The sequence below is a fragment of the Ranitomeya variabilis genome, chromosome 2 (genome assembly GCF_051348905.1).
Source record: "Ranitomeya variabilis isolate aRanVar5 chromosome 2, aRanVar5.hap1, whole genome shotgun sequence".
In the NCBI taxonomy this organism is placed as follows: domain Eukaryota; kingdom Metazoa; phylum Chordata; class Amphibia; order Anura; family Dendrobatidae; genus Ranitomeya; species Ranitomeya variabilis.
The window spans coordinates 445021006-445048882 of record NC_135233.1 but is presented as its reverse complement, the minus strand read 5'-3'; the positions used below and the strand labels follow the sequence as shown (position 1 = coordinate 445048882).

Sequence of the window (27877 nt, the reverse complement as noted above, 5' to 3'; positions counted from 1 at the left end):
TATATACTATATACAGGAGCAGATTACCTACAGGTATATAGTATATACAGGAGGAGATGACATACAGGTATATGCTATGTATAGGAGGAGATGACATACAGGTATATACTATATACAGGAGGAGATGACACACAGATATATACTATATATAGGTGAGATGACACACAGGTATATACTATATACAGGAGATTACATACAGGTATATCTAATATATAAAACTGAATGTGTGTATGTATGTGGAGTGCCCCCACACCGCCGCAGGGCCGAGGGGTACCCGGAGCCGGGCCTCTGAGTTATCAGTTCTGGGGTTGTCACGGTGGCTAGACCCGGTCCGTGGCCCTGTCTGTCAGTGGGGGACGTCCGGTGCAATAAGTGGTGTTGTAACGGTGCAGTTGTGGGGTGCAGGTCGCGGTAAATAACGAGGACACCAGGTTGCAGTCTCTTTACCTCTTTACTGAAGATCTCTGGGTCCTCAGTAAAGAATACGGTTCACCAGGCTGCGCAAGTCCGGCCGGTCCAATGGCACCTCCAGAGTTCTCTTCACAGGTGGAAATCGGTGCCTTCCTTCTTAGCGCTATGTGTTGTAGTCCTTCCCTGCTATGCTTACAGAAAGTACCCCACAACTGTTGTGTCTGTTTCTTAAGTTCCCTCACAACAACTCGATTAACTGATCTTCTGCTAATCATCTGTCCCTTCCTGATGTCACAGTTAGAACGGCACCCGTTTGTCGGGTAGGCCTGGAGTTCTTCCGGGACCCTAGAGTCGCCCCTCTCCCGCAATTGCCTCCCAAGACTTCATAGGTGATTTAGGTGAGACAGCCCGCCTGAGACTGACTGCCCTGCCGCTGTTTGGAGTATTGCTTGAAGCTGAATGTTATTCCACTCCCTCGGCGTTCCGGCCACCGGTAATGCGCCTCAGTAGGGTGTTGCTCCGGTCTTACAGCATGACCCCTACTGGTATTCTCCTATTGCTTGATCTCGTTTCTCACTCAGCACAATCTATCTCGCTTCTAGTCCTTTCTTGGGTCCCGCCGCTTCCCGGAGCTGGCGCGGACCCGTTACGTTCTTTTCAATGCCAAGCCTCTGTCAGGATCCCACCCCTGACAGAGACCCTACTGTCTCTTCCTCCACAACACCCTCTGCCACCAGGTGTTGCCTCGTCCAATCCAGTCAGCTTTCTGATCTAACTTCCTGCCTGACCCCCAGTTTACCCACTATGGTGGGGAGTGGCCTAATGAATAGAACCCTTAGCTCCCCCCGGAGGCCCAGCTGTGAAATGTATTGGTGTCTGTGATACCTGATCAGATGAACTCCTTCAGTGCCATCGGACGCACCGTAGCTCCCCTTAGTGGCGGAGCCACAGTACTGCAACGACCAGGACTCTGGGGCGCTGCACTCCCCCCTGGTTAAACACAGTACTCCGGGACTGGGAAGAAAACAACAATACAGGTTAGCAAAAAGACATACAATTTTGTTGAGTGCAATAACAATAAGCATATTTGAACAGGCTTCCCTTTATGGGAGGTGAGGACACTTGAACGTTACAAACATGGTTAACATTATAAATTACAGGCTATAAATAACTCCTGTTACCCAACCGGGTATTCTACTAAGTGCAAAATTGTTGGACAATAATTTAACATCGCCTTTAAGGACATACACTCTTAGTCCACTAAAGACCTTCCTATAATCACATTATAAGGTATTTTAACTTTTTCATTCTCCTTCTTTAAATCTGCAGGACCGCCTGTCCTATCGGCACCAGACCTACTGCCTCTCCTTTCAGTTACAGGACCGCCCCGTTCAGCCAGGGCCTACTGCCTTTTCAACTACTATACACAGTATAGAACATAACATTGCTTTCAGTTTAAGAGCACTGAGTCATCTCTACTTGACTCCTATCAGGACTCAGGGTTTACCTTCTATCCTAACTTTCTATCAGCATTATCAAAACATTTTCTATCAAACATTAAGCCTTCTCATTATCTTTCTTCCTTTCATGCATGCTGGACACCACGTCTATCCCTACGGGTCCACTGCATCCTTCTTCTATCTTTCAGTATTTCTTCACATTTAACTAATTAAACACATATAACTGTCTCGTACAAACATTATCATCATTTTTCTCTCATCAACATTATTGCTACTTGTCTTAAGCAATATCGGCAAATGAACATCCCCTTTAAGAGGGGACCAAGTCTCTGTGAGGTAGCGTATTTTCTCAAGCTACCAGTCCATACTCAGCAAAGGTTCCAGTACGATATCTTCGCAAAGAGTCTTTCTTTAAGTAAAACCAGTAGGGAGCGCCTTTAATAAGGTGCGAACTATTTACAAGGAAAAGTTCGTATCATGCACGGTCCATGATTACCGCAGTTCTGTAAACTTTTGTGCAAACTTGAGAACATAAACAAAACAACAAGGATCCCGGGTCAACAAAGGGATCCATAGGGAATTAACCCTGGACGGGTTTAGCAAACAGTAAACAAACAGTTAAAGGAAGAACTATTTACAGATTCATGGTATCGAGGTTTATTCTTACTCAGGTGGCCTTGGCCCCTGGCCCCCGACTACTGTGGCACGGATACCAGCGGCAGGACCCTCAGGGACCACCAGGTCACCTGGTGTCTGAATTTGAAGACTGACCCTGCTGGCGAGTTCGGGAGCCACCACAAAGCGCACAGTGGAGACAGTAACGAGATCTGGCAAATCTGGATTAACCATAATTGGGGCCACAGGTGACACTCTCTCAGGCTCACATCGCTGAACATTCCGGGCACGCCATCCTTGTGCGTTCTGGTGACGGATGTACGTCACCTGATTCCCTTCCCGTAATGGTTCGCCATCCCGATCACAGCAGGGAGTTTCCACGTCGTAACTAGCAACAAAGACGCCAGTCGATAGACCCGGTTCCTGTATAGAGCCCCATCCTTTCCTGGGGTGGAAGGCCGACACAGTTCCCCGCCTTACCACGTCCTTCCCACCATGTACAAACTTCTTGCGTTGCGTCTCCCGTTGTTCAACTTCACCTCGCTGTTTCCAGTGCTGGAGCACGCATTGATTGTACTGGTCCCAGGTAAGTATTGCGAGGGTGAGACCATCCACTGGTACCCCATCCTGCTCAACCCAGGGGGTGTCCCACCGGAACATCACTCCGTCCGGGCCCACATCTATGGGCTCCCCCCACCTGGTTGGTAGTGGCGGTAATAACTTCCCCATTGCACTGGGGCCGAGGACCACTCGCTCGATTGTGAACGAAGGATTACTGCTGGGGTGAGGAGCGCCCACAGGAGCGGGATCGATTGGGGGAACCGGATCGGTCAGGGGAGCAGAATCGGCCGGGGGAGTAGGGGCGCTTTCCATACCTGCGCCTGATGTGATTCCACCGATGTCGCTCCGGTCCGTTGACAAGGACACTGGAATCGGCTGCAGCCCGGACCGCGGCTCCTCCGGAGTCATCTCTTGACGTAACTCCGCCCTCCATGATTCCGTGACTAGGATAGGCAGGCGCGGCTCCTCCACTGGTGTCTCCAAGGAGTCCAGGTCCCTCACCGGCGGTGGACACGAGTCCTCTTCTGATGGGTGAGGACAAACCGGGATCACCTCGCCGTTGTTCGGGCACCTGCTGTTCATCGTTGCTGTCCGGCATTCGGCGGCAATGCATGCATCTGACTCTGCCATTTCTCCAAGGTCGAGCTCCTCCTTCACCTCGTTCCCGCCGTTGCAAATCAGGGGGTGGTCTTGTACTCCGAGGCAGGTCATCGCTTTGCAGCCAGAAACACAGGGGGCGGTAGCCATTTCTCGCGCCACTCTGATAGTCTCCTCCCATGGCACGCCCTCCTTCTTCTCTGGCGTAGCAATGGCGGCGGCTTTTGGCGGGAACTTCTCTTGGTCAATGGCAATACACAGTCTCTCAATAAAGTACAGTCCAAGCACAACAAATTACAGTTCCTAGGCACACATGACCTGATTCTTCAGGCTTAAGTAGATCCTGTTCGTGACGCCAAGTTGGAGCGCCCCCACACCGCCGCAGGGCCGAGGGGTACCCGGAGCCGGGCCTCTGAGTTATCAGTTCTGGGGTTGTCACGGTGGCTAGACCCGGTCCGTGGCCCTGTCTGTCAGTGGGGGACGTCCGGTGCAATAAGTGGTGTTGTAACGGTGCAGTTGTGGGGTGCAGGTCGCGGTAAATAACGAGGACACCAGGTTGCAGTCTCTTTACCTCTTTACTGAAAATCTCTGGGTCCTCAGTCCAGAATACGGTTCACCAGGCTGCGCAAGTCCGGCCGGTCCAATGGCACCTCCAGAGTTCTCTTCACAGGTGGAAATCGGTGCCTTCCTTCTTAGCGCTATGTGTTGTTGTCCTTCCCTGCTATGCTTACGTAAAGTACCCCACAACTGTTGTGTCTGTTTCTTAAGTTCCCTCACAACAACTCGATTAACTGATCTTCTGCTAATCATCCGTCCCTTCCTGATGTCACAGTTAGAACGGCACCCGTTTGTCGGGTAGGCCTGGAGTTCTTCCGGGACCCTAGAGTCGCCCCTCTCCCGCAATTGCCTCCCAAGACTTCATAGGTGATTTAGGTGAGACAGCCCGCCTGAGACTGACTGCCCTGCCGCTGTTTGGAGTATTGCTTGAAGCTGAATGTTATTCCACTCCCTCGGCGTTCCGGCCACCGGTAATGCGCCTCAGTAGGGTGTTGCTCCGGTCTTACAGCATGACCCCTACTGGTATTCTCCTATTGCTTGATCTCGTTTCTCACTCAGCACAATCTATCTCGCTTCTAGTCCTTTCTTGGGTCCCGCCGCTTCCCGGAGCTGGCGCGGACCCGTTACGTTCTTTTCAATGCCAAGCCTCTGTCAGGATCCCACCCCTGACAGAGACCCTACTGTCTCTTCCTCCACAACACCCTCTGCCACCAGGTGTTGCCTCGTCCAATCCAGTCAGCTTTCTGATCTAACTTCCTGCCTGACCCCCAGTTTACCCACTATGGTGGGGAGTGGCCTAATGAATAGAACCCTTAGCTCCCCCCGGAGGCCCAGCTGTGAAATGTATTGGTGTCTGTGATACCTGATCAGATGAACTCCTTCAGTGCCATCGGACGCACCGTAGCTCCCCTTAGTGGCGGAGCCACAGTACTGCAACGACCAGGACTCTGGGGCGCTGCATATGTATGTGTGTATGTCCGGGATTGGCATCTGCACCGTCGCAGCTACAGCCACAAAATTTTGCACAGTCACACGTCTGGACCCCGAGAGCATCATAGGCTATGTTGTGATGTGAAATTTTAACCCCACGCGTTCCAATTCACCAAACAATTTTGCCCCTATCTACATAATGGGGAAAAAGTGAAGGGAAAAGTGTTGGAGGAAAATTGACAGCTGCCAGATGTGAACAATGGGGACTTAAAGAATGAGAGCGATGGCGCCAAAGAGTATATACCGTACAGTTGCTAAGGTGGGGCCCCGACATGGGATACTCACCACACACGGGGTTATGAACACAAACACAAAATGCGCCACACACTACCACGTGCTTGAACACATATACGACCCTCAGCACACATTTCACCACACACACACCAACCTCGCCACATAAAAGTCGAAACACAAAAGTCACCACTCAAAACTCGCCACGCGCAAAACTCGCTACATGCAAAACTCGCCATATGCAAAACTAGGCTCACGCAAAACTCGCCACACGTGCAAAACTCACCTCATGGAAAACTCACCTCATGCAAAACTTGCACACACAGAAAAATTGCCACATGTACAAAAGTTGCAACACATGCTAAAGTTGCCTCACACAAAACTTGCACATACTCAAAACGCACCACACATAAAACTCGCCACGTGCAAAACTCGCCATGCACAAATCTTGCTGCACACAACTTGCTACACTAACCTGTCACATGCAACTCGACACACAAAATGTTGCTACACGCATGTCGCCACACAAAACTCATCTCACAAAAGTCGCTACATGCAAGTCGCCACACGCAACTCAACACACACAACTTGACACATGAAACTCGCCCTAAAACACACACAAGTCTGGTATTATCCTTCAAAAATAAAAATCTGATTTAATAAGCTGACAAACTACAAGAGCAACAAATGTACCATATAGGAAATACGGCAGCAGTCAGTCACATGACAGGTCTATTATGTGTATGTGTGAGCTAACATATACTGCCAGGGGGTGGGCTTACTGTTGGCTGGGGATTTATCAGGCTGCCAATAGCAACAAATCACAGCTCAGCTTCTATTTTGCTACAGTTAATTAATCTGAGCTCTGATTGGTTAATATAGGCAACAAAGACATTCTCAGTATAACAAAGCTAATATATGTTGTGAAATGCTTCTATTAGCTTAGTTTTTGCCTTTTAATAATTACATTTCTATCTATTTGTTTTGTGGTTTTTGCGTGCAGAATAAATTTTTGTTAACACATTCTATTTTGCTAACAGCAGTCATTAACCCGGGCGAAGCCGGGTAGTACAGCTAGTCTAATATATAAAGCTGAATGTGTGTGTGTATGTCCGGGATTGGCATCTGCACCGTCGCAGCTACAGCCACAAAATTTTGCACAGTCACACGTCTGGACCCCGAGAGCGTCATAGGCTATGTTGTGAGGCTAAATTTTAACCCCGCGCTTTCCAATTCACCAAACAATTTTGCCCTTATCTACATAATGGGGAAAAAGTGAAAGGAAAAGTGTTGGAGGCAAATTGATAGCTGCCAGATGTGAACAAGGGGGATTTAAAGAGTGGGAGCGATGGCGCCAAAGAGTATATACCGTACAGTTGTTAAGGTGGGGCCCCGACATGGGATACTCACCACACACGGGGATATGAACACACACACAAAATACACCACACACTACTACGTGCTTGAACACATATATCACCCTGAGCACACATTTCACCACACATACACCAACCTCGCCACATAAAAGTCGAAACACAAAAGTCGCCGCGCAAAACTCGCCACATGCAAAACTAGGCTCACGCAAAACTCGCCACACGTGCAAAACTCACCTCATGGAAAACTCGCCACACGCAAAACTTGCACACGCGGAAAAATTGCCACATGCATAAAAGTTGCAACACATGCAAAACTCAAAACGCACCTCACATAAAACTCGCCACGCGCAAAACTTGCTGCACACAACTTGCTACACTAACCTGTCACATGCATCTCGACACACAAAAAGTTGCTACACGCATGTCGCCACACAAAACTCATCTCACAAAAGTCGCTACGTGCATGTAGCCACATGCAACTCAACACACACAACTTGACACATGAAACTCGCCCTAAAACACACCCAAGTCTGGTATTATCCTTCAAAAATAAAAATTTGATTAATAAGTAGATAAACTACAAGAGCAACAAATGTACCATATAGGAATCCGGCAGCTGTCAGTCACATGACCTGTCTATTATGTGTATGTGTGAGCTAATATATACTGCCAGGGGGGAGGGCTTACTGTTGGCTGGGGATTTATCAGGCTGCCAATTTAGCTTACTAATACTGAGGTAAAAATACTGACCAAATAACGTGTGAACGCGGTCTAATACAGGAGGAGATCACATACAGATATATACTATATACAGGGGAGATGACACACAGGTATATACTATATACAGGTGGAGATGACACACAGGTATATACTATATACAGGAGGAGATGACACACACATATATACTATATACAGGGGAGATGACACACAGGTATATACTATATACAGGAGGAGATGACACACTGGTGTATACTATAAAGGGGAGATGACATACAGGTACATACTATATACAGGGGAGATGACACAGGTATATACTATATACAGGGGAGATGACACACAGGTATCTATATATATATAATTGTCTAAGGGTTTAATTGTCTGTCTGTCCTGGAAATCCCACGTCTCTCATTGGTCGAGGCCACCAGGCCGCCAATCAGCGACGGGCATTGTCCTCCACTTCTGTCAAGTGCCGCCATTGTGTTGCCTAAGGGTCTAATTGTCTGTCTGTCTCGGAAATCCCGCCTTGCAGATTTGTCGAGACCAGCCGGCCTCGACCAATCAGCGACGGGCACAGTCTGCCGCAAATTCTGGAATCATCATTGTCCTCCACTGCTGTCAAGTGCCGCCATTGTGTAGGGTGTGTGCCTGCGTCTCCCTGTATGGGCGGCATCTCCCTGTGTTTCTATCTTAGAATGGGTCGTAAACGAAAATACGCCAATGAGGATGACCGAAAAGCAGCAGCAAGAAAATGACAACATCGGGAACAGGAGACACCACAACAAACTGCCGCCAGACAAGCCCAGGATGCGGAATCTCACAGACACCGTCGCCAACCGGAGACACCACAACAAACTGCTGCTAGACAAGCCCAGGATGCGGAATCTCACAGACACCGTCGCCAACCGGAGACACCACAACAAACTGTTGTACGACAGGAACAACATGATCGCCAAATTCATAAAAAACGAATGGTCTACCAACTAAGGCACGACCAGGACAATATTCAACAACTTGCACATTACGTAACAGACAATGAAAGTACAATTCATGAACACTACTGTGGGAATATGAATGCAGTTTGCTCTAAATGCGACTCTCTGAATTTCATTGATGAAAAACCATCTGACAATCAGTTTACTCAATGCTGCCAAAAAGGAAAAGTTATGCTACCGAGACCTCACTCCTCAGATCTGTTTGAGCAGTTAATGAAAGGAACGCATCAACACAGTAGAAATTTCATGGAAAATATCAGAAGCATCAACAGTTATCATGCGTTTGCTTCATTCGGTGCCAACATTGCACTGCCCCCTGGATTCGAACCGTATTGTTTTAAAATTCACGGCCAGATCTACCACCGCACTGGAACACTTCACCCAGAAATAGGACAACCACCAAAATTTTCGCAATTATACATCATTGATACAAATGAGGCTACAGAACAAAGGATGAACCTAAAAGAAAACGAAAAGTGTGATGCTGAACTGATGAACCAAATTGCTGTACATTTACAAATTGCATACATATTCTAGAATACCCGATGCGTTAGAATCGGGCCACCATCTGTACTATATGTACACAGTGACTGCACCAGCAGAATAGTGAGTGCAGCTCTGGAGTATAATACAGGATGTAACTCAGACAATTATATAGTAGACTAGCTGTACTACCCGGCTTCGCCCGGGTTAATGACTGCTGTTAGCAAAATAGAATGTGTTAACAAAAATTTATTCTGCACACAAAAACCACAAAACAAATAGATAGAAATGTAATTATTAAAAGGCAAAAACTAAGCAAATAGAAGCATTTCACAACATATATTAGCTTTGTTATACTGAGAATGTCTTTGTTGCCTATATTAACCAATCAGAGCTCAGGTTAATTAACTGTAGCAAAATAGAAGCTGAGCTGTGATTGGTTGCTATTGGCAGCCTGATAAATCCCCAGCCAACAGGAAGCCCTCCCCCCTGGCAGTATATATTAGCTCACACATACACATAATAGACAGGTCATGTGACTGACAGCTGCCGTATTTCCTATATGGTACATTTGTTGCTCTTGTAGTTTGCTTATTAATCAGATTTTTATTTTTGAAGGACAATACCAGACTTGTGTGTGTTTTAGGGCGAGTTTTATGTGTCAAGTTGTGTGTGTTGAGTTGCGTGTGGCGACATGCATGTAGCGACTTTTGTGAGATGAGTTTTGTGTGGCGACATGCGTGTAGCAACATTTTGTGTGTTGAGTTGCATGTGACAGGTTAGTGTAGCAAGTTGTGTGCAGCAAGATTTGTGCATGGCGAGTTTTGCGCGTGGCGAGTTTTATGTGTGGTGCATTTTGAGTATGTGCAAGTTTTGTGTGAGGCAACTTTTGCATGTGGTGCAACTTTTGTACATGTGGCAATTTTTCTGTGTGTGCAAGTTTTGCATGAGGTGAGTTTTCCATGAGGTGAGTTTTGCACGTGTGGCGAGTTTTGCGTGAGCCTAGTTTTGCATATGGCGAGTTTTGCATGTAGCGAGTTTTGAGTGGTGACTTTTGTGTTTCGACTTTTATGTGGCGAGGTTGGTGTGTGTGTGTGGTGAAATGTGTGCTGAGGGTGGTATATGTGTTCAAGCACGTGGTAGTGTGTGGCGCATTTTGTGTTTGTGTTCATATCCCCGTGTGTGGTGAGTATCCCATGTCGGGGCCCCACCTTAGCAACTGTACGGTATATACTCTTTGTCGCCATCGCTCTCATTCTTTAAGTCCTCATTGTTCACATCTGGCAGCTGTCAATTTTCCTCCAACACTTTTCCCTTCACTTTTTCCCCATTATGTAGATAGGAGCAAAATTGTTTGGTGAATTGGAACGCGCGGGGTTAAAATTTCACCTCACAACATAGCCTATGATGCTCTCGGGGTCCAGACGTGTGACTGTGCAAAATTTTGTGGCTGTAGCTGCGACGGTACAGATGCCAATCCCGGACATACACACATACATACATACACACATTCAGCTTTATATATTAGATATACCTGTATGTAATCTCCTGTATATAGTATATACCTGTGTGTCATCTCACCTATATATAGTATATATCTGTGTGTCATCTCCTGTATATAGTATATACCTGTATGTCATCTCCTCCTATACATAGCATATACCTGTGTCATCTCCTCCTGTATATACTATATACCTGTAGGTAATCTGCTCCTGTATATAGTATATACCTGTGTGTCATCTCCTCCTGTATATAGTATATACCTGTATGTCATCTCCTCCTGTATGTAGTATGTACCTGTATGTCATCTCCTCCTCTATATAGTATATACCTGTGTGTCATCTCTCCTGTATATAGTATATATCTGTGTGTCATCTCCTCCTGTATATAGTATATACCTGTGTGTCATCTCCCCTGTAAATAGTATATACCTGTGTGTCATCTCCTGTATATAGTATATAGCTGTATGCCATCTCCTCCTGTATTAGCCCTCGTTCACACGTTATTTGGTCAGTATTTTTACCTCAGTATTTGTAAGCTAAAATGGCAGCCTGATAAATCCCCAGCCAACAGTAAGCCCACCCCCTGGCAGTATATATTAGCTCACACATACACATAATAGACTGGTCATGTGACTGACAGCTGCCGGATTCCTATATGGTACATTTGTTGCTCTTGTAGTTTGTCTGCTTATTAATCAGATTTTTATTTTTGAAGGATACCAGACTTGTGTGTGTTTTAGGGCGAGTTTCGTGTGTCAAGTTGTGTGTGTTGAGTTGCGTGTGGCGACATGCATGTAGGGACTTTTGTGAGATGAGTTTTGTGTGGCGACATGCGTGTAGCAACTTTTTGTGTGTCGAGTTGCATGTGACAGGTTAGTGTAGCAAGTTGTGTGCAGCAAGTTTTGCGCATGGCGAGTTTTGCGCGTGGCAAGTTTTATGTGTGGTGCCTTTTGAGTATGTGCAAGTTTTGTGTGAGGCAACTTTTGCATGTGTTGCAACTTTTGTGCATGTGGCAATTTTTCTGCGTGTGGCAATTTTTCTGCGTGTGCAAGTTTTGCGTGTGGCGAGTTTTGCACGTGTGGCGAGTTTTGCATGTGGAGAGTTTTGCGCGTGGCGAGTTTTGAGCGGCGACTTTTGTGTTTCTACTTTTATGTGGCGAGGTTGGTGTATGTGTGGTGAAATGTGCACTGAGGGTGGTATATGTGTTCGAGCACGTGGTAGTGTGTGGCGCATTTTGTGTGTGTGTTCATATCCCCGTGGTGGTGTGATTATCCCATGTTGGGGCCCCACCTTAGCAACTGTACAGTATATACTCTTTGGTGCCATCGCTGTCATTCTTTAAGTCCCCCTTGTTCACATCTGGCAGCTGTTAATTTGCCTCCAACACTTTTCCTTTCATTTTTTCCCCATTATGTAGATAGGGGCAAAATTGTTTGGTGACTTGGAAAGCGCGGGGTTAAAATTTCACCTCACAATATAGCCTATGATGCTCTCGGGGTCCAGACGTGTGACTGTGCAAAATTTTGTGCCTGTAGCTGCGACGCCTCCAACACTTTTCCTTTCACTTTTTCCCCATTATGTAGATAGGGGCAAAATTGTTTGGTGAATTGGAAAGCGCGGGGTTAAAATTTCACCTCACAACATAGCCTATGACGCTCTCGGGGTCCAGACGTGTGACTGTGCAAAATTTTGTGGCTGTAGCTGCTACGGTTCAGATGCCAATCCCGGACATACATACATACACACACACACACATTCAGCTTTATATATTAGATTACTGATCCTGTACTGATCCTAAGGGTCACTTCCGTCTGTCTGTCCTTCTGTCTGTCTGTCTGTCGCGGTTATTCGTTCGCTGATTGGTCTCGCCAGCTGCTTGTCATGGCTGCCGCGACCAATCAGCGACGCGCACAGTCCGGAAGAAAATGGCCACTCCTAACTCACTGCCCGGCACCCGCATACACCCCTCCGCTCACCGCTCACACAGGGTTAAGGCTGGCGGTAACGGACCGCGTTATGCCGCGGGTAACGCACTCCGTTGCCGCTGCTATTAACCCTGTGTGACCAAGTTTTTTACTATTGACACAGCCTATGCAGCGCCAATAGTAAAAACATCTAATGTTAAAAATAATAAAAAAAATAAAAAATGATTATATACTCACCTACGCCGCCTTTCTCACTCCTCGCGATGCAACCGGCACGTTCCGTTGGCTCGGATGGTCTTATGAAAAGAATAATGGTATGCACTCTGATCAAAGATAATGCGAGGTGCTGATAAGACAGACCCGGAGGTCCAAAGAGTCACGTTACCAAAAAATTACCGCACACTCTGATTGGATACAATGCAAAAAAGGTGTACAACACGTTTATTAATAAAAAAGAAATGCCATGAAGTAAACAGAAGTAGAGTAAATTCAGATTGGACCAAACCCAACGTTTCGACCCACAAGGGTCTTATTCATGGGATTGCTTGGTATCCAAAGATGCGTATATAGACATAAAGGCCGGTGGGCACATGGGTAATGTGCACATTACCTCGAGCAAGGCACGGGAGTGCCGCTCCTCTACTCCAGCACACCGGTCTCTTCAGCATACCGGGTGCCTGGTCCTTCTCCTGAGTACATTTTGCCACACCGGATTCTGGTCCAACACGCCTCTCCGGACTCTCCCACTTCTTCTGGCTTCTATTAACTCTATACGGGAGTACTACAGCCCCGAGCCCCCACAGGCAAAACTTATGCACCGGAACGCTACTCTTGACCCCGCAATGCATTAATACTTGTCTCCATCTACACGCACGCACAGATGCGCCTCCCTGTGACACCGTAGGATTTGTACTGAAAAAATTGCCCACCGGCCTTTATGTCTATATACGCATCTTTGGATACCAAGCAATCCCATGAATAAGACCCTTGTGGGTCGAAACGTTGGGTTTGGTCCAATCTGAATTTACTCTACTTCTGTTTACTTCATGGCAATTCTTTTTTATTAATAAACGTGTTGTACACCTTTTTTGCATTGTATCCAATCAGAGTGTGCGGTAATTTTTTGGTAACGTGGCTCGGATGGTCTGGCAGAAGGACCTGCCATGACGTCACGGTCATGTGACCGCGACGTCATCGCAAGTCCTGCGCGGAAAGGACCTGCCGTGACGTCACGGTCATGTGACCGCGACGTCATCACAGGCCCTGCGCGCCTGCGCGAGCAGGCTGGGACCAGAAGCTGCCGCCTGTACCTCGCACAGGCGACAGAACTACAAGTATGGTGAGTATGTTAGAACTACAAGGGGCCCTCGGATCGGAAGGTGAGTATGTTTATTTTTAATTTTTTAACCTGTGACATACGTGGCTAGGCAATATACTATGTGGCTGGGCAATATACTACGTGGCTCTGTGCTGTATACTACATCGCTGTGCAATATACTGCGTCACTGGGCAATATACTACATGGCTAGGCAATATACTATGTGGCTGGGCAATATACTGCGTGGCTCTGTGCTGTATTCTACGTCACTGGGCAATATACTACGTGGCTCGGCAATATACTACATGGCTGGGCAATATACTACGTCACTGGGCAATATACTACATGGCTGGGCAATATACTACGTCGCTGGGCAATATACTACGTCACTGGGCAATATACTACGTGGCTGGGCAATATACTACGTGGCTGAGCAATATACTACGTGGCTCTGTGCTGTATACTACATCGCTGTGCAATATACTACATCACTGGGCAATATACTACGTGGCTCTGTGCTGTATACTACGTCACTCGGCAATATACTACGTAGCTGGGCAATATACTATGTGGCTGGGCTATATACTACATCGCTGGGCGATATACTACGTGGCTGGGCAATATACTACGTGGCTCTGTGCTGTATACTACATTGCTGTGCAATATACTACATCACTGGGCAATATACTACGTGGCTCTGTGCTGCATACTACGTCGCTGGGCAATATACTACGTGGCTGGGCTATATACTACGTGGCTGGGCAATATACTTCATGGCTCTGTGCTGAATACTACGTCACTGGGCAATATACTACGTCACTAGGCAATATACTACGTGGCTGGGCAGTATACTACGTCACTGGGCAATATACTACGTGGCTGGGCAATATACTACGTCACTGGGCAATATACTACGTGCCTGACCAATATACCACGTGGGCTGTGCTATATACTATGTGGACATGCATATTCTAGAATACCCGATGTATGTATGCAATTTGTATGTATGCAATTATGTATGCAATTTGTAAATGTACAGCAATTTGGTTCATCAGTTCAGCATCACACTTTTCGTTTTCTTTTAGGTTCATCCTTTGTTCTGTAGCTTCATTTGTATCAATGATGTATAATTGCGAAAATTTTGGTGGTTGTCCTATTTCTGGATGAAGTGTTCCAGTGCGGTGGTAGATCTGGCCGTGAATTTTAAAACAATACGGTCCGAATCCAGGGGGCGGTGCCATGTTGGCACCGAATGAAGCAAACGCATGAGAACTGTTGATGCTTCTGATATTTTCCATGAAATTTCTACTGTGTTGATGCATTCCTTTCATTAACTGCTCAAACAGATCTGAGTAGTGAGGTCTCGGTAGCATAACTTTTCCTTTTTGGCAGCATTGAGTAAACTGATTGTCAGATGGTTTTTCATCAATGAAATTCAGAGAGTCACATTTAGAGCAAACTGCATTCATATCCCCATAGTAGTGTTCATGAATTGTACTTTCATTGTCTGTTACGTAATGTGCAAGTTGTTGAATATTGTCCTGGTCGTGCCTTAGTTGGTAGAGCATTTGTTTTTTATGAATTTGGCGATCATGTTGTTCCTGTCGTACAACAGTTTGTTGTGGTGTCTCCTGTTGGCGACGTTGTCTGTGAGATTCCACATCCTGGGCTTGTCTGGCGGCAGTTTGTTGTGGTGTCTCCTGTTCCCGATGTTGTCGTTTTCTTGCTACTGCTGCTGCTTTTCTGTCATCCTCATTGGCGTATTTTCGTTTACGACCCATTCTAAGATAGAAACACAGGGAGATGCCGCCCATACAGGGAGATGCAGGCACACACCCTACACAATGGCGGCACTTGACAGCAGTGGAGGACAATGATAATTCCAGAATTCGCGGCAGACTGTGCCCGTCGCTTAAAGTGCAAATAGTGACCCGAATAATAAAGCAGCTTAACATACGGCTAATTCACATGTAAAGGGATTTGCCAAATGACCTATATAAAAAGAAATAGCCTGGGATATTACCTCTGTGGTGGTAGCAGCAGCCCGACGCGCGTTTCGCGTATTGCTTCGTCTAAGGGAAAGTGTGCGTCGGGCTGCTGCTACCACCACAGAGGTAATATCCCAGGCTATTTCTTTTTATATATGTCATTTGGCAAATCCCTTTACATGTGAATTAGCCGTATGTTAAGCTGCTTTATTATTCGGGTCACTATTTGCACTTTAAGCCCAAAATGTTTTGGCATGAGATGAACTCATTATATATGAAGGATTATATCCTCTTTATGTAGGCAAATCCCTTTACATGTGAATTGGCCGTATGTTAAGCTGCTCTATTATTAGGGTCACTGTTTGCACTTTAAGCCTATTATTTTTGGCATGAGATGGACTCATTGTATATGAAGGATGATATCCTCTTTATGTAGGCTATCATATTATATTATACAGGCTGTTAGAGTATTAGGATTATTGTATACACTTCGAACCAGCAGCAAGCCATTGCATTGTATAGGCTGCCTTATTTCTTAGACTTAGTGGATGCACTTTAATTATGCTGGTGTCTTGCATAAACATTTTGAGGAATTTTCCATTTTTTACATCTATTGTAGCCTTTATATAAAACCATACGGTGATACGTTTTTTGAGTCTGCCTTTTGCTGGTAGGCCTTATTATTATTATCAATATGCTTGGGTATATATATTTATGCGTATAGTACCCCTCACTAATTTTGATGAAGGGAAGTACCTGTTTTGGACTTAATTATAATTGAATCTTACGCATTTTTTTGAATTGGACACTTGTTTAATAACCCGCTGTATATTTAAAACATCATTGTATCATATTGCCTCTTGATGGTTTCTTTTGCATATTCTTCACCTCCATTTTTTTAATTTTAGTCTATTTTGTATTTTTGTATGTTTTCAATAAAATTCTATTATTTTATGGTTATATAGCTTCCGGTTTCTTTTTTGATGGTTATATTGATTTGAAGCTTTGACATTTATCTAGGCAGGTTTTTTTCCTTTTTGATGTATATACAGGAGGAGATGACACACAGGTATATACTATATACAGGAGATGACATACAGGTATATACTATATAAAAGAGGAGATGACACATAGGTATATAGAGGAGGAGATGACATACAGCAGGTATATACTATATACAGGGGAGATGACATACAGGTATATACTATATACAGGAGATGACATACAGGTATATACTATATATAGGAGGAGGTGACATACAGGTATATACTATATACAGGAGCAGATGACACATAAGTATATACAATATACAGGAGGAGATGACATACAGCAGGTATATACTATTTACAGGGGAGATGACATACAGGTATATACAGGAGATGACATACAGGTGTATACTATATATAAGGGAGATGACAAACATGTATATACTGAAGGGAAAATGAGAGGTGTGAGGTGAAAATGAAAAGGTGTGAGTGCAAAATGAGAGGAGTGAGGGAAAATAGTGGAGTGATCGGAAAATGACAGATGTGAGGTCGAAATGACAAGTGTTAGGGGGGAATGAGAGGAGTGAGGGGGAAATAAGAGGAGTGAGGGGGAAAATGAGAGATATGAGGGGGAAAATGAGAGACGTGATGGGAAAATAAGAGAAGTGAGGTGCTATAACTAACCACAGATATATTTACTATGCCCAGGCAACGCCGGGCTCTTAAGCTAGTATATATATATATATATATATATATATATATATATATATATATATAGCACAGCCCATGCAGTATATAACAAATGCTACGTGTTATATAACACTGCCCACGTAATATATAACACTGCCCACGTAGTATATAGCAGCCCCAGGCAGTATATATCAGTATATATCGTGAGACCGCTAAGTCTTCTGGGTAATTTTGCAATACATCGCCGGGAACGGAAGATGGCGGCAGCGGCTCGGCGAACTACGGAGGGTGAGTATAGCAGGTTTGTTTTTTTTTAATTATTTTTAACATTACTTTTTTTACTATTGATGCCGCATAGGCAGCATCAATAGTAAAAAATTGGGGACACACAGGGTTAATAGCAGCGGTTACGGAGTGCGTTACCCGTGGCATAACGCGGTCCGTTACCGCCGGCATTAACCCTGTGTGAGCGGTGACCGGACAGCGTATGCGGGCGCCGGGCAGTGAGTGCGGGGAGTAAGGAGCAGCCATTTTCTTCCGGACTGTGCGCGTCGCTGATTGGTCGTGGCAATGGTCGTGGGCATTTTGCCACGACCAATCAGCGACTTGGATTCCATGACAGACAGAGGCGGCGACCAATGAATATCCGTGACAGACAGACAGACAGAAGGACAAACAGACGGAAGTACCTATTAGACAATTATATAGTAGATTATATGGACTACCTACAGGTGGTGCTGCTGCACTGGTCTCTATGGCAAATATTTATCTGGTAGTTTAGATGGGGAGACAGACGTCGGACCTCCACTGATCTGAAAGTAATGACTTATCCTAAGAGTGTCGTCAGCATCATAGTGGTGGAAAACACATTTAATTGTATTTTGAACTGCAACTTTCTATATTGCCATTTCCTTACCATTTTATAAGAGCTCTGCTTGATATTAGGGAGTAGGATTGTTCTTGATAACAGCTAAATTAGCTAAACCTCCCGCCCTCCACATTCCCCCTCCAGGAGATTTTCTCACCTCCCATTCTCCGTAGACATTAATATGGAGTCGCCCCTCTGCAGATATAACGGCTCACGCTCTTCTGGGAAGGATTTCTATAGGATTTTGGAGGGGTCTGTGGGAATTTTTGCCCCTTCATCCAGAGGAGCGTTTGGGGGGGTTAGACCCTGATGTTGGGGAGAGGCCGGGATCATAATCTCCAGTCTAGATGTTGGATGAGGTTGAGGTCTGGGCTCTGTGCGGTCGCTCCTGTTTTTCCACTAACCCCCCCCCATGTCTGTGTGGACCTTATGCACTGGGCACAGTCATGGGGAACAAAAAAGGGTCTTCCCCAAACTGTTCCCACAAAGCTGAAATAAGATATAATTGTCCACAATGTCTTGTGCTGAAGAATAAGATTTACGTTCACCAGAACTAAAAGGTCGAGCTCTGATAACAGCCAGTAGCGTTATCCTGCCATCACTAAACTGGGCATTATTTTTTAGTATTGTGTGCACTATATGGCCTTATTACATTGGCACTGCATGGTGGTACTATGTGGGACCTAGGGAGCGTTTGGCGGTACTGTGTGGGAACTAGGGGGCGTTTGGCGGTACTGTGTGGGAACTAGGGGGCGTTTGGCGTTACTGTGTGGGAACTATAGGGCGTTTGGCGGTACTGTGTAGGAACTATGGAGCGTTTGGCGTTACTGTGTGGGAACTATAGGGCGTTTGGCGGTACTGTGTGGGAACTATGGAGCGTTTGGCGGTACTGTGTGGGAACTAGGGGGCGTTTGGCGGTACTGTGTGGGAACTAGGGGGCGTTTGGCGGTACTGTGTAGGAACTATGGAGCGTTTGGCGTTACTGTGTGGGAACTATAGGGCGTTTGGCGGTACTGTGTGGGAACTATGGAGCGTTTGGCGGTACTGTGTGGGAACTATGGGGGCGTTTGGCGGTACTGTGTGGGAACTAGGGGGCGTTTGGCGGTACTGTGTGGGAACTAGGGGGCGTTTGGCGGTACTGTGTAGGAACTATGGAGCGTTTGGCGTTACTGTGTGGGAACTATAGGGCGTTTGGCGGTACTGTGTGGGAACTAGGGGGCGTTTGGCGGTACTGTGTGGGAACTAGGGGGCGTTTGGCAGTACTGTGTAGGAACTATGGAGCGTTTGGCGTTACTGTGTGGGAGCTATAGGGCGTTTGGCGGTACTGTGTGGGAACTAGGGGGCGTTTGGCGGTACTGTGTGGGAACTAGGGGGCGTTTGGCGGTACTGTGTAGGAACTATGGAGCGTTTGGCGTTACTGTGTGGGAACTATAGGGCGTTTGGCGGTGCTGTGTGGGAACTATGGAGCGTTTGGCGGTACTGTGTGGGAACTAGGGGGCGTTTGGCGGTACTGTGTGGGAACTAGGGGGCGTTTGGCGGTACTGTGTAGGAACTATGGAGCGGTTGGCGTTACTGTGTGGGAACTATAGGGCGTTTGGCGGTACTGTGGGAACAAGGGGGCATTTGGCGGTACGGTGTGGCAACTATGGAGCGTTTGGCGGTACTCTGTGGGAACTATTGGACGTTCCATATGCCAGTCTTAAAGGGGTGATGTGGGAGTTTAGGGCCGGAATGAACAGGCAGGTAGTTAGCAACTACCTGCCAGTAAGTTCTTAATCCCATATGAAAAAACAAGCAAAGTTGGAAGCTTTAGCCATATAATGTTTCTCCGCAAACCTTATTCCTGCAGAAGGTTCCAAAAACCATTTCCGAATTGTGGACATTTGGGTCAAAATTGACAAAAAGGAGGAGAATCTGGAGATGTGGCAGTCCTTCTTGCGACATACACATTTTTCCTTGGAACGGTGACCTGTGAATCCCCCTTCTCAGCAGTCTATGCCCGACCTCCTGACACTATCTGTGTGGCACAATTACTAGATGACAATGCGCCTAGCTGAGATGGTGTGCGGTAACTTATCCCCGGGCGCACGCCACTCACTCTTTTTTCTTGGAAGAAGGTGATGCCACCCACAGCCTTGTTATCCCCTTCACCCATCACAGTGCTGTGCTCCAATACTCCCAGTACAATTGTATCAGCCTGATGGCGAAATGTTGGGAATTCACAGAAAAACACGTAGAACATTGTGTAACAGAAGACAAGATCCGGAGAATTTTCTGTCCACACAGAGCACATTCATCATATAGAAGGGGTGCACTAAAAAATGGGATCGTCCATACTGATCTCATTACTATAGGAATCTTAAACGCTCATGATAAAGAAACAATGTATCACATTGGAATAATCCATAATGTTACAGTGGTGTGTAAAAGTTTGGGCACCCCTGGTCAAAATCATTGTTATAGTGGAAAGTTAATCAAGTTGAAGATGAAATTATCTATAAGAGGCCTACAGTTAAAGATGACACATTTCCTTTGTATTTAAGGCAAAAAAATAAAAATAAAAAAAACACTTTTTGTAGCCAGACAAGAGTCTTTCCGTTCTTGTTTGAGGGATGAGATGATTGCTCCTTTTTCACAAAACTTCCTAATATTCTTTGTATATGGATTATCAATCATCTGTAAGATCTCTGCTTGCTCTCTGTGAATGACAGCAGCCATTCTTTACATCCAGAGGCTGCGGGGCTTGTTACAATGTATCAGATCTGGCTCTTGTTTCTGTGTCCACCTGATATATTCACAAAGGGTCTTCAGATTCGGGATGTGAAGTGGAGAGTTTCCATTCACTGACAGCATGCAGAAATCTGGAATCAAAGTGCATTAGAGCGGAAATTATACTTTGGATTTGTCGGAAATAATCCTGGGGATAGGCGATAATCGAGTTGCCCCTCTAGTTACATTTCAGTACGCTGACGTTATAGTCTACAGGTTTGGATAATTATTTCTTTGTCTCCATTCACATCTAAAGCGGTTTCCAAAATTCTCCTGTGGTAAACCATGATTCCTCTTTACTGTGCAGTCACTCATGACCCTTCAGCTTCACTCTGATGACGCAGCTTTCATCTGAATGCACTCTGTTTGAATGCAGATTTGGGGGTGACTGGAGTAAACTGCATGCTGGAACCCAAGATTAGGAACCGAGATTGAATTAAACGAATGAAACTCACTTTGTTTTTGCAGATATTGACGAATGTACGTTGAGGACTCACACGTGCTGGAACGATTCGGCTTGTGTCAACTTAGAAGGAGGATTTGACTGCCTTTGTCCGTCTGGCCCGTCTTGTACGGGGGACTGTCCTCACGAAGGTGGGCTAAAACGTAACGGCCAAGTCTGGACCCTAAAAGAAGACAGATGCTCGGTTTGTTCGTGCAAGGTAAATCCGCAGAATAACACTTGATAAAGAATATCGATACATTTGGGGCATTTTTTATTTTATTTTTTTCTTAAATGTAAACATTAATTTTATTCCCAAATTTATGCAATTGGGTTTCATTAAACATTGTACATAGTTTGGCTTTTATCTTTCTCTCTGGCTGAGAATAAGTTACAAACAAAAAAAGAAAAGAAAAAAGCCAGCTCACCGATAGATGTAAGAGGCACGGAACTTCGTCCTGACACGACGTAGTGGAATCCCAAAAACAAAGAAAAGTTGTTCCAGCTTCTTGATAAAATTTAGTTTTTAATCCAACATATTAAAATCAAAAAGGACACTCTCCTGGGACAATGCCATAACACATGTGAAGAGAGCTCTCTTCACATGTGTTATGGCATTGTCCCAGGAGTGTGTCCTTTTTGATTTTAATATGTTGGATTAAAAACTAAATTTTATCAAGAAGCTGGAACAACTTTTCTTTGTTTTTGAGAATAAGTTAACAGAGAATTCAACAGTGAGCCGCCATTACTGAGAGTTTGTAATGGTCTTATCTGTCTTTTTTTTTCCTTTCTTTTTTTTAATCTGATTTATTGCCTCAAACATCAAAGTTCAGATGAACTTTGCTGTGGTCATAAATCAGTGCAGGAGCTCAGAAAGAGACAAATAAGGTAGGTACACACTCCCTATCACATGGAGCCTCCTGACAGTTCTCAGTTAACTCATTCAACAGCCAGTAATGAGCAGGGGTACGACACACAATTGCAAACTAATATTTTTAGTCAAGGTAAGTAAGGTATCTATATGTATAGGTGCTATATACAAAATAAAGTTATTGTTATTCATTTAACAGACATGTTCTGCTTGCTGTCAGTGAATATGGACTTTTCTTTTTTTTTGCTTAAGTCTAGAGGCTAACATTTTTTTTTACAAAATCGTAATATTTCTATTTGCTACAATGGTATCCAGTCTCGACAATCCTGTAAAGGTATCATCTTTCCAAACGATAGACAATAACTTGTGGGTCCCAGCGGTCGGACCCTCTCTTTATTCCCTCTCCATAACTCTTTACAGCGAGGTGGAATAACTCTTTAAAACACCTTGATACATTGTAGCAAACTTTTCTGTCCCTATACTTTAACTAACCCAGAAAGTAGAAAAGAATAAACAGACAACTGCAGAATAAAAAAACAACATAAAAAGGTGTTTACATTTTGTAACCATGGAAACGAATAGCTCCGTATAGGAGCTGTATACACAAAATGGCAAGAGCATTTTCTGAATGTTTGTAGTCTACAGCTGCACCATTAATTAATATTGTTATGGGGGATGGATTTACTTCAGATTTCCCTCCAATCAGTAAGTATTAATGCCCTATACGAGCCATTGATCTTTTGGCAGTCATCTATACTCGCTCGATGTGGTGTCATTTGGGCTCGTCCAGGTCTCGAGTGGTAGGAGGAGAGAAGACCTGAGGACACTCATTTTCCTCCTTCCCATAGAAGGATTTTCTCACAGTAATTACCGAAACGCGATCCACTCAGAACTAATGGGGGGAACGCGTCGCTGCACGGCTCTGGCATCACGTGTCCGGCGCATGCATCAACCCCACAGACGTGATGTCAGCCACTCAGGAAATAAGATGAAAAGGGCAATTCCTCCCACGCTACGACATGAGAACTGATTATTGCTGTCAAGAGGGGTCATCTAAGCTCTTACAGAATGAGGAGAGGCTACAGGTTACAATGTGACTGATTCTGGTTCAGCATGGATGTTTTCCACTAGTAACATTGTACTAAAATCTGTCAGTTGCATAATTAAGATTAAAGCTGGAAAAATATGTTGGAATCCCTCTAGCCGCAACATATGCAGTGATTGCCTAACAGCAACGGGGACTGTTATGATCCGGTGACCTTGGAGCCGCATGAAACTTTCTCTGGAGTAGGTGGAAACTATACTGACCGCAGATCCTGAACTAACACCGCAACTAGAAGTAGCCGTGGGGTGTGCCTAACAAACCCTAGACACCTCGACACAGCCGGAGGACTAAATACCCCTATAGATGGAAATAGGAATACTACCTTGCCTCAGAGCAGAACCCCAAAGGATAGGCAGCCCCCACGAATATTGACTGTGAGTAGGAGAAGAAAAGACACACGCAGGCAGAAAACAAGATTTAGCAAAAGAGGCCACTCTAGCTAAATAGGAAAGGATAGGACAGAATACTAGGCGGTCAGTATTAAAACCCTTCAAAAAATATCCACAGCAGATAATACAAAAAATTCCACAATCTAACTAAAGACGTGGAATGAATATCTGCAACCCCAGAGAATCCAACAAGACTGAGAAAATACTGACACAATCTAAGCTGGACAAGAAAACACAAAAGAATAGCACTGAATCATGAAGCACACAGCATGTGTGCCACAGAAACAAAACCAGACACTTATCTTTACTGATTTGGCAGAAAGGCAGGAGGAACCAGGCAGAGGTCCAACACCTCCCAACAACAATTGACAACTGGCAAGGACTAATGAATCCTGCACACCTAAATACCCCAGTCAGAACTGCAATCAGCAGAAACACCTGACCAGGACTGAAACCCAGGGACAACTGCATTACCACCTACCACCACCGGAGGGAACCCAAAAGCAGAATTCATAACAGTACCCCCCCCTTGAGGAGGGGTCACCGAACCCTCACCAGCGCCCCCAGGCCGATCAGGACGAGCCAGATGAAAGGCACGGACCAAATCAGCAGCATGGACATCAGAAGCAAAAACCCAAGAATTATCCTCCTGGCCATAACCCTTCCATTTCACAAGGTACTGAAGCCTCCGCCTCGAAAAACGAGAATCCAAAATCTTCTCAACCACATACTCCAACTCCCCATCAACCAACACAGGGGCCGGAGGATCAACAGAGGGAACAACGGGCACCACATATTTCCGCAATAAAGATCTATGGAAGACATTATGGATAGCAAAAGAGGCCGGAAGCACCAATCGAAAAGACACCGGATTAATAATCCCAGAAATCCTATAAGGACCAATAAACCGGGGCTTAAACTTAGGGGAAGAAACCTTCATAGTAACATGACGGGAAGACAACCAAACCAGATCCCCAACCCGAAGCCGGGAACCAACACACCGACGACGGTTAGCAAAATGTTGAGCCTCCTCCTGAGACAACACCAAATTGTCCACCACATGAGCCCAAATCTGCTGCAACCTGTCAACCACAGAATCCACACCAGGACAGTCAGAAGGCTCAACCTGCCCAGAAGAAAAACGAGGATGAAAACCAAAATTACAAAAGAAAGGCGAAACCAAAGTAGCTGAACTAGCCCGATTATTAAGGGCAAACTCGGCCAATGGCAAACAGGCCACCCAATCATCCTGATCAGCAGACACAAAGCATCTCAAATAGGTCTCCAAGGTCTGATTAGTTCGCTCGGTCTGGCCATTTGTCTGAGGATGAAATGCAGAAGAAAAAGACAAATCAATGCCCAGCCTAGCACAAAAGGCCCGCCAAAACCTTGAAACAAACTGGGAACCTCTGTCGGACAATATTCTCCGGAATACCATGCAAACGAACCACATGCTGAAAAAACAACGGAACCAAATCTGAAGAGGAAGGCAATTTAGGCAAAGGTACCAAATGAACCATCTTAGAAAACCGGTCACAAACAACCCAGATAACCGACATCCTCTGGGAAACCGGAAGATCAGAAATAAAATCCATAGAAATATGCGTCCAGGGCCTCTCAGGGACCGGCAATGGCAAAAGTAACCCACTAGCACGGGAACAACAAGGCTTGGCCTGCGCACAAGTCCCACAGGACTGCACAAAAGAACGCACATCACGTGACAAGGAAGGCCACCAAAAGGACCTACCAACCAAATCTCTGGTACCAAAAATACCAGGATGACCAGCCAACACGGAACAGTGAACCTCAGAAATCACTCTACTAGTCCATCTGTCAGGAACAAACAATTTCCCCACAGGACAGCGGTCAGGTCTGTCAGCCTGAAATTCCTGAAAAACCCGCCGTAAATCAGGGGAAATGGCAGAAAGGACCACCCCTTCTTTCAGAATGCCGACCGGTTCAAGGACCTCAGGAGAATCAGGCAAAAAACTCCAAGAAAGGGCATCAGCCTTAATATTCTTAGAACCCGGAAGATACGAAACCATGAAATCAAAACGGGAAAAAAACAAGGACCATCGAGCCTGTCTGGGACTCAGCCGTTTGGCAGACTCGAGGTAAATCAGATTCTTATGATCAGTCAGGACCACAATACGGTGCTTAGCTCCCTCAAGCCAATGTCGCCACTCCTCAAACGCCCACTTCATAGCCAACAACTCCCGATTGCCGACATCATAATTGCGTTCAGCAGGCGAAAACTTGCGGAAGGAGAAGGCACACGGTTTCATCAAGGAACCAACAGAATCCCTCTGAGACAAAACGGCCCCTGCCCCAATCTCAGAGGCATCAATCTCAACCTGAAACGGAAGGGAAACATCCGGTTGGCGCAACACCGGAGCAGAAGTAAATCGGCGTTTAAGCTCCTGAAAGGTAGAGACAGCCGCAGAGGACCAATTCGCCACATCAGCGCCTTTCTTCGTCAAATCGGTCAAGGGTTTAACCACGCTGGAGAAATTAGCAATGAAACGGCGATAAAAATTTGCAAAACCCAAAAATTTCTGAAGGCTCTTCACGGATGTGGGTTGAATCCAATCATAAATGGCCTGAACCTTAACCGGATCCATCTCCATAGATGAGGGAGAAAAAATGAAGCCCAAAAAAGAAACCTTCTGCACCCCAAAGAGGCACTTAGACCCCTTCACAAACAAAGCATTGTCCCGAAGGATCTGAAATACCATCCTGACCTGTTCCACATGAGACTCCCAATCATCGGAAAAAATCTAAATATCGTCCAAATATACAATCAAGAATTTATCAATATAAGTCCGGAAGATATCATGCATGAAGGATTGAAAAACCGATGGAGCATTAGTGAGCCCGAATGGCATCACAAGGTATTCAAAATGGCCTTCGGGCGTATTAAACGCAGTTTTCCATTCATCACCCTGTTTAATACGAACAAGATTATATGCCCCCCGAAGGTCAATCTTAGTAAACCAACTACCCCCCTTAATCCTAGCAAACAAATGAGAAAGCAAAGGTAAAGGGTATTGAAACTTGACCGTGATCTTATTCAAGAGGCGATAATCAATACAAGGTCTCAAGGAGCCATCCTTCTTAGCAACAAAAAAAATCCCGCTCCCAACGGTGAAGAAGATGTCCGAATATGCCCTTTCTCCAAAGACTCCTTAACATAACTCCGCATGGCGGTATGTTCAGGCACAGACAGGTTGAAAAGCCGGCCCTTAGGAAACTTACTGCCTGGAATCAAGTCAATCGCACAATCACAGTCCCTGTGCGGTGGAAGAGAACTGGACTTGGGCTCATCGAATACATCCTGAAAATCAGACAAAAACTCTGGAATTTCTGAAGAGGAAGAAGAGGAGATTGACATCAAAGGAACATCATTATGAACCCCCTGACAACCCCAACTAGTCACAGACATAGACTTCCAATCCAACACAGGATTATGTACCTGCAACCACGGAAAACCCAGCACGATAACATCATGCAAATTATGCAACACCAGAAATCGACAATCTTCCTGATGGGCTGGCGCCATGTGCATGGTCACCTGTGTCCAAAACTGAGGCTTATTTTTAGCCAAAGGTGTAGCATCAATCCCCCTTAAAGGAATAGGGTTCTGCAAAGGCTGCAAGGGAAAACCACAACGCCTGGCAAACTCAAAATCCATTAAGTTCAAGGCGGCGCCTGAATCCACAAACGCCATGACAGAAAATGATGACAATGAGCAGATCAAGGACACCGATAACAGAAATTTAGGTTGTACAGTACTGATGGTAAATGAACTAGCGATCCTTTTTGTCCGCTTAGGGCAGACTGAAATTACATGAGAAGCGTCGCCACAATAATAACACAACCTATTCTGACGTCTGAGTCCTTGTCGTTCCGTTCTAGACAAAATCCTATCACACTGCATTGGCTCAGGAATTGGCTCTGAGGACGACGCCACGGCGCGCACAGTTCTACGCTCCCGCAAGCGCCGATCAATCTGAATGGCCAGAGACATAGA

The 27877-nt window shown here is 45.5% G+C and overlaps 1 protein-coding gene across 4 annotated transcripts in view; it reads left to right on the top strand.

The window, feature by feature from the left end:
• NELL1 (neural EGFL like 1) overlaps positions 1-27877 on the top strand; it is a 988017-nt gene that overhangs the window by 939657 nt on the left and 20483 nt on the right. For all 4 annotated transcript variants that reach the window (XM_077287196.1, XM_077287197.1, XM_077287195.1 and 1 more), the window contains one exon: positions 21509-21702. In XM_077287196.1, coding sequence (XP_077143311.1) covers positions 21509-21702 — 194 coding nt within the window. The remainder of the gene's footprint in view (positions 1-21508; positions 21703-27877) is intronic.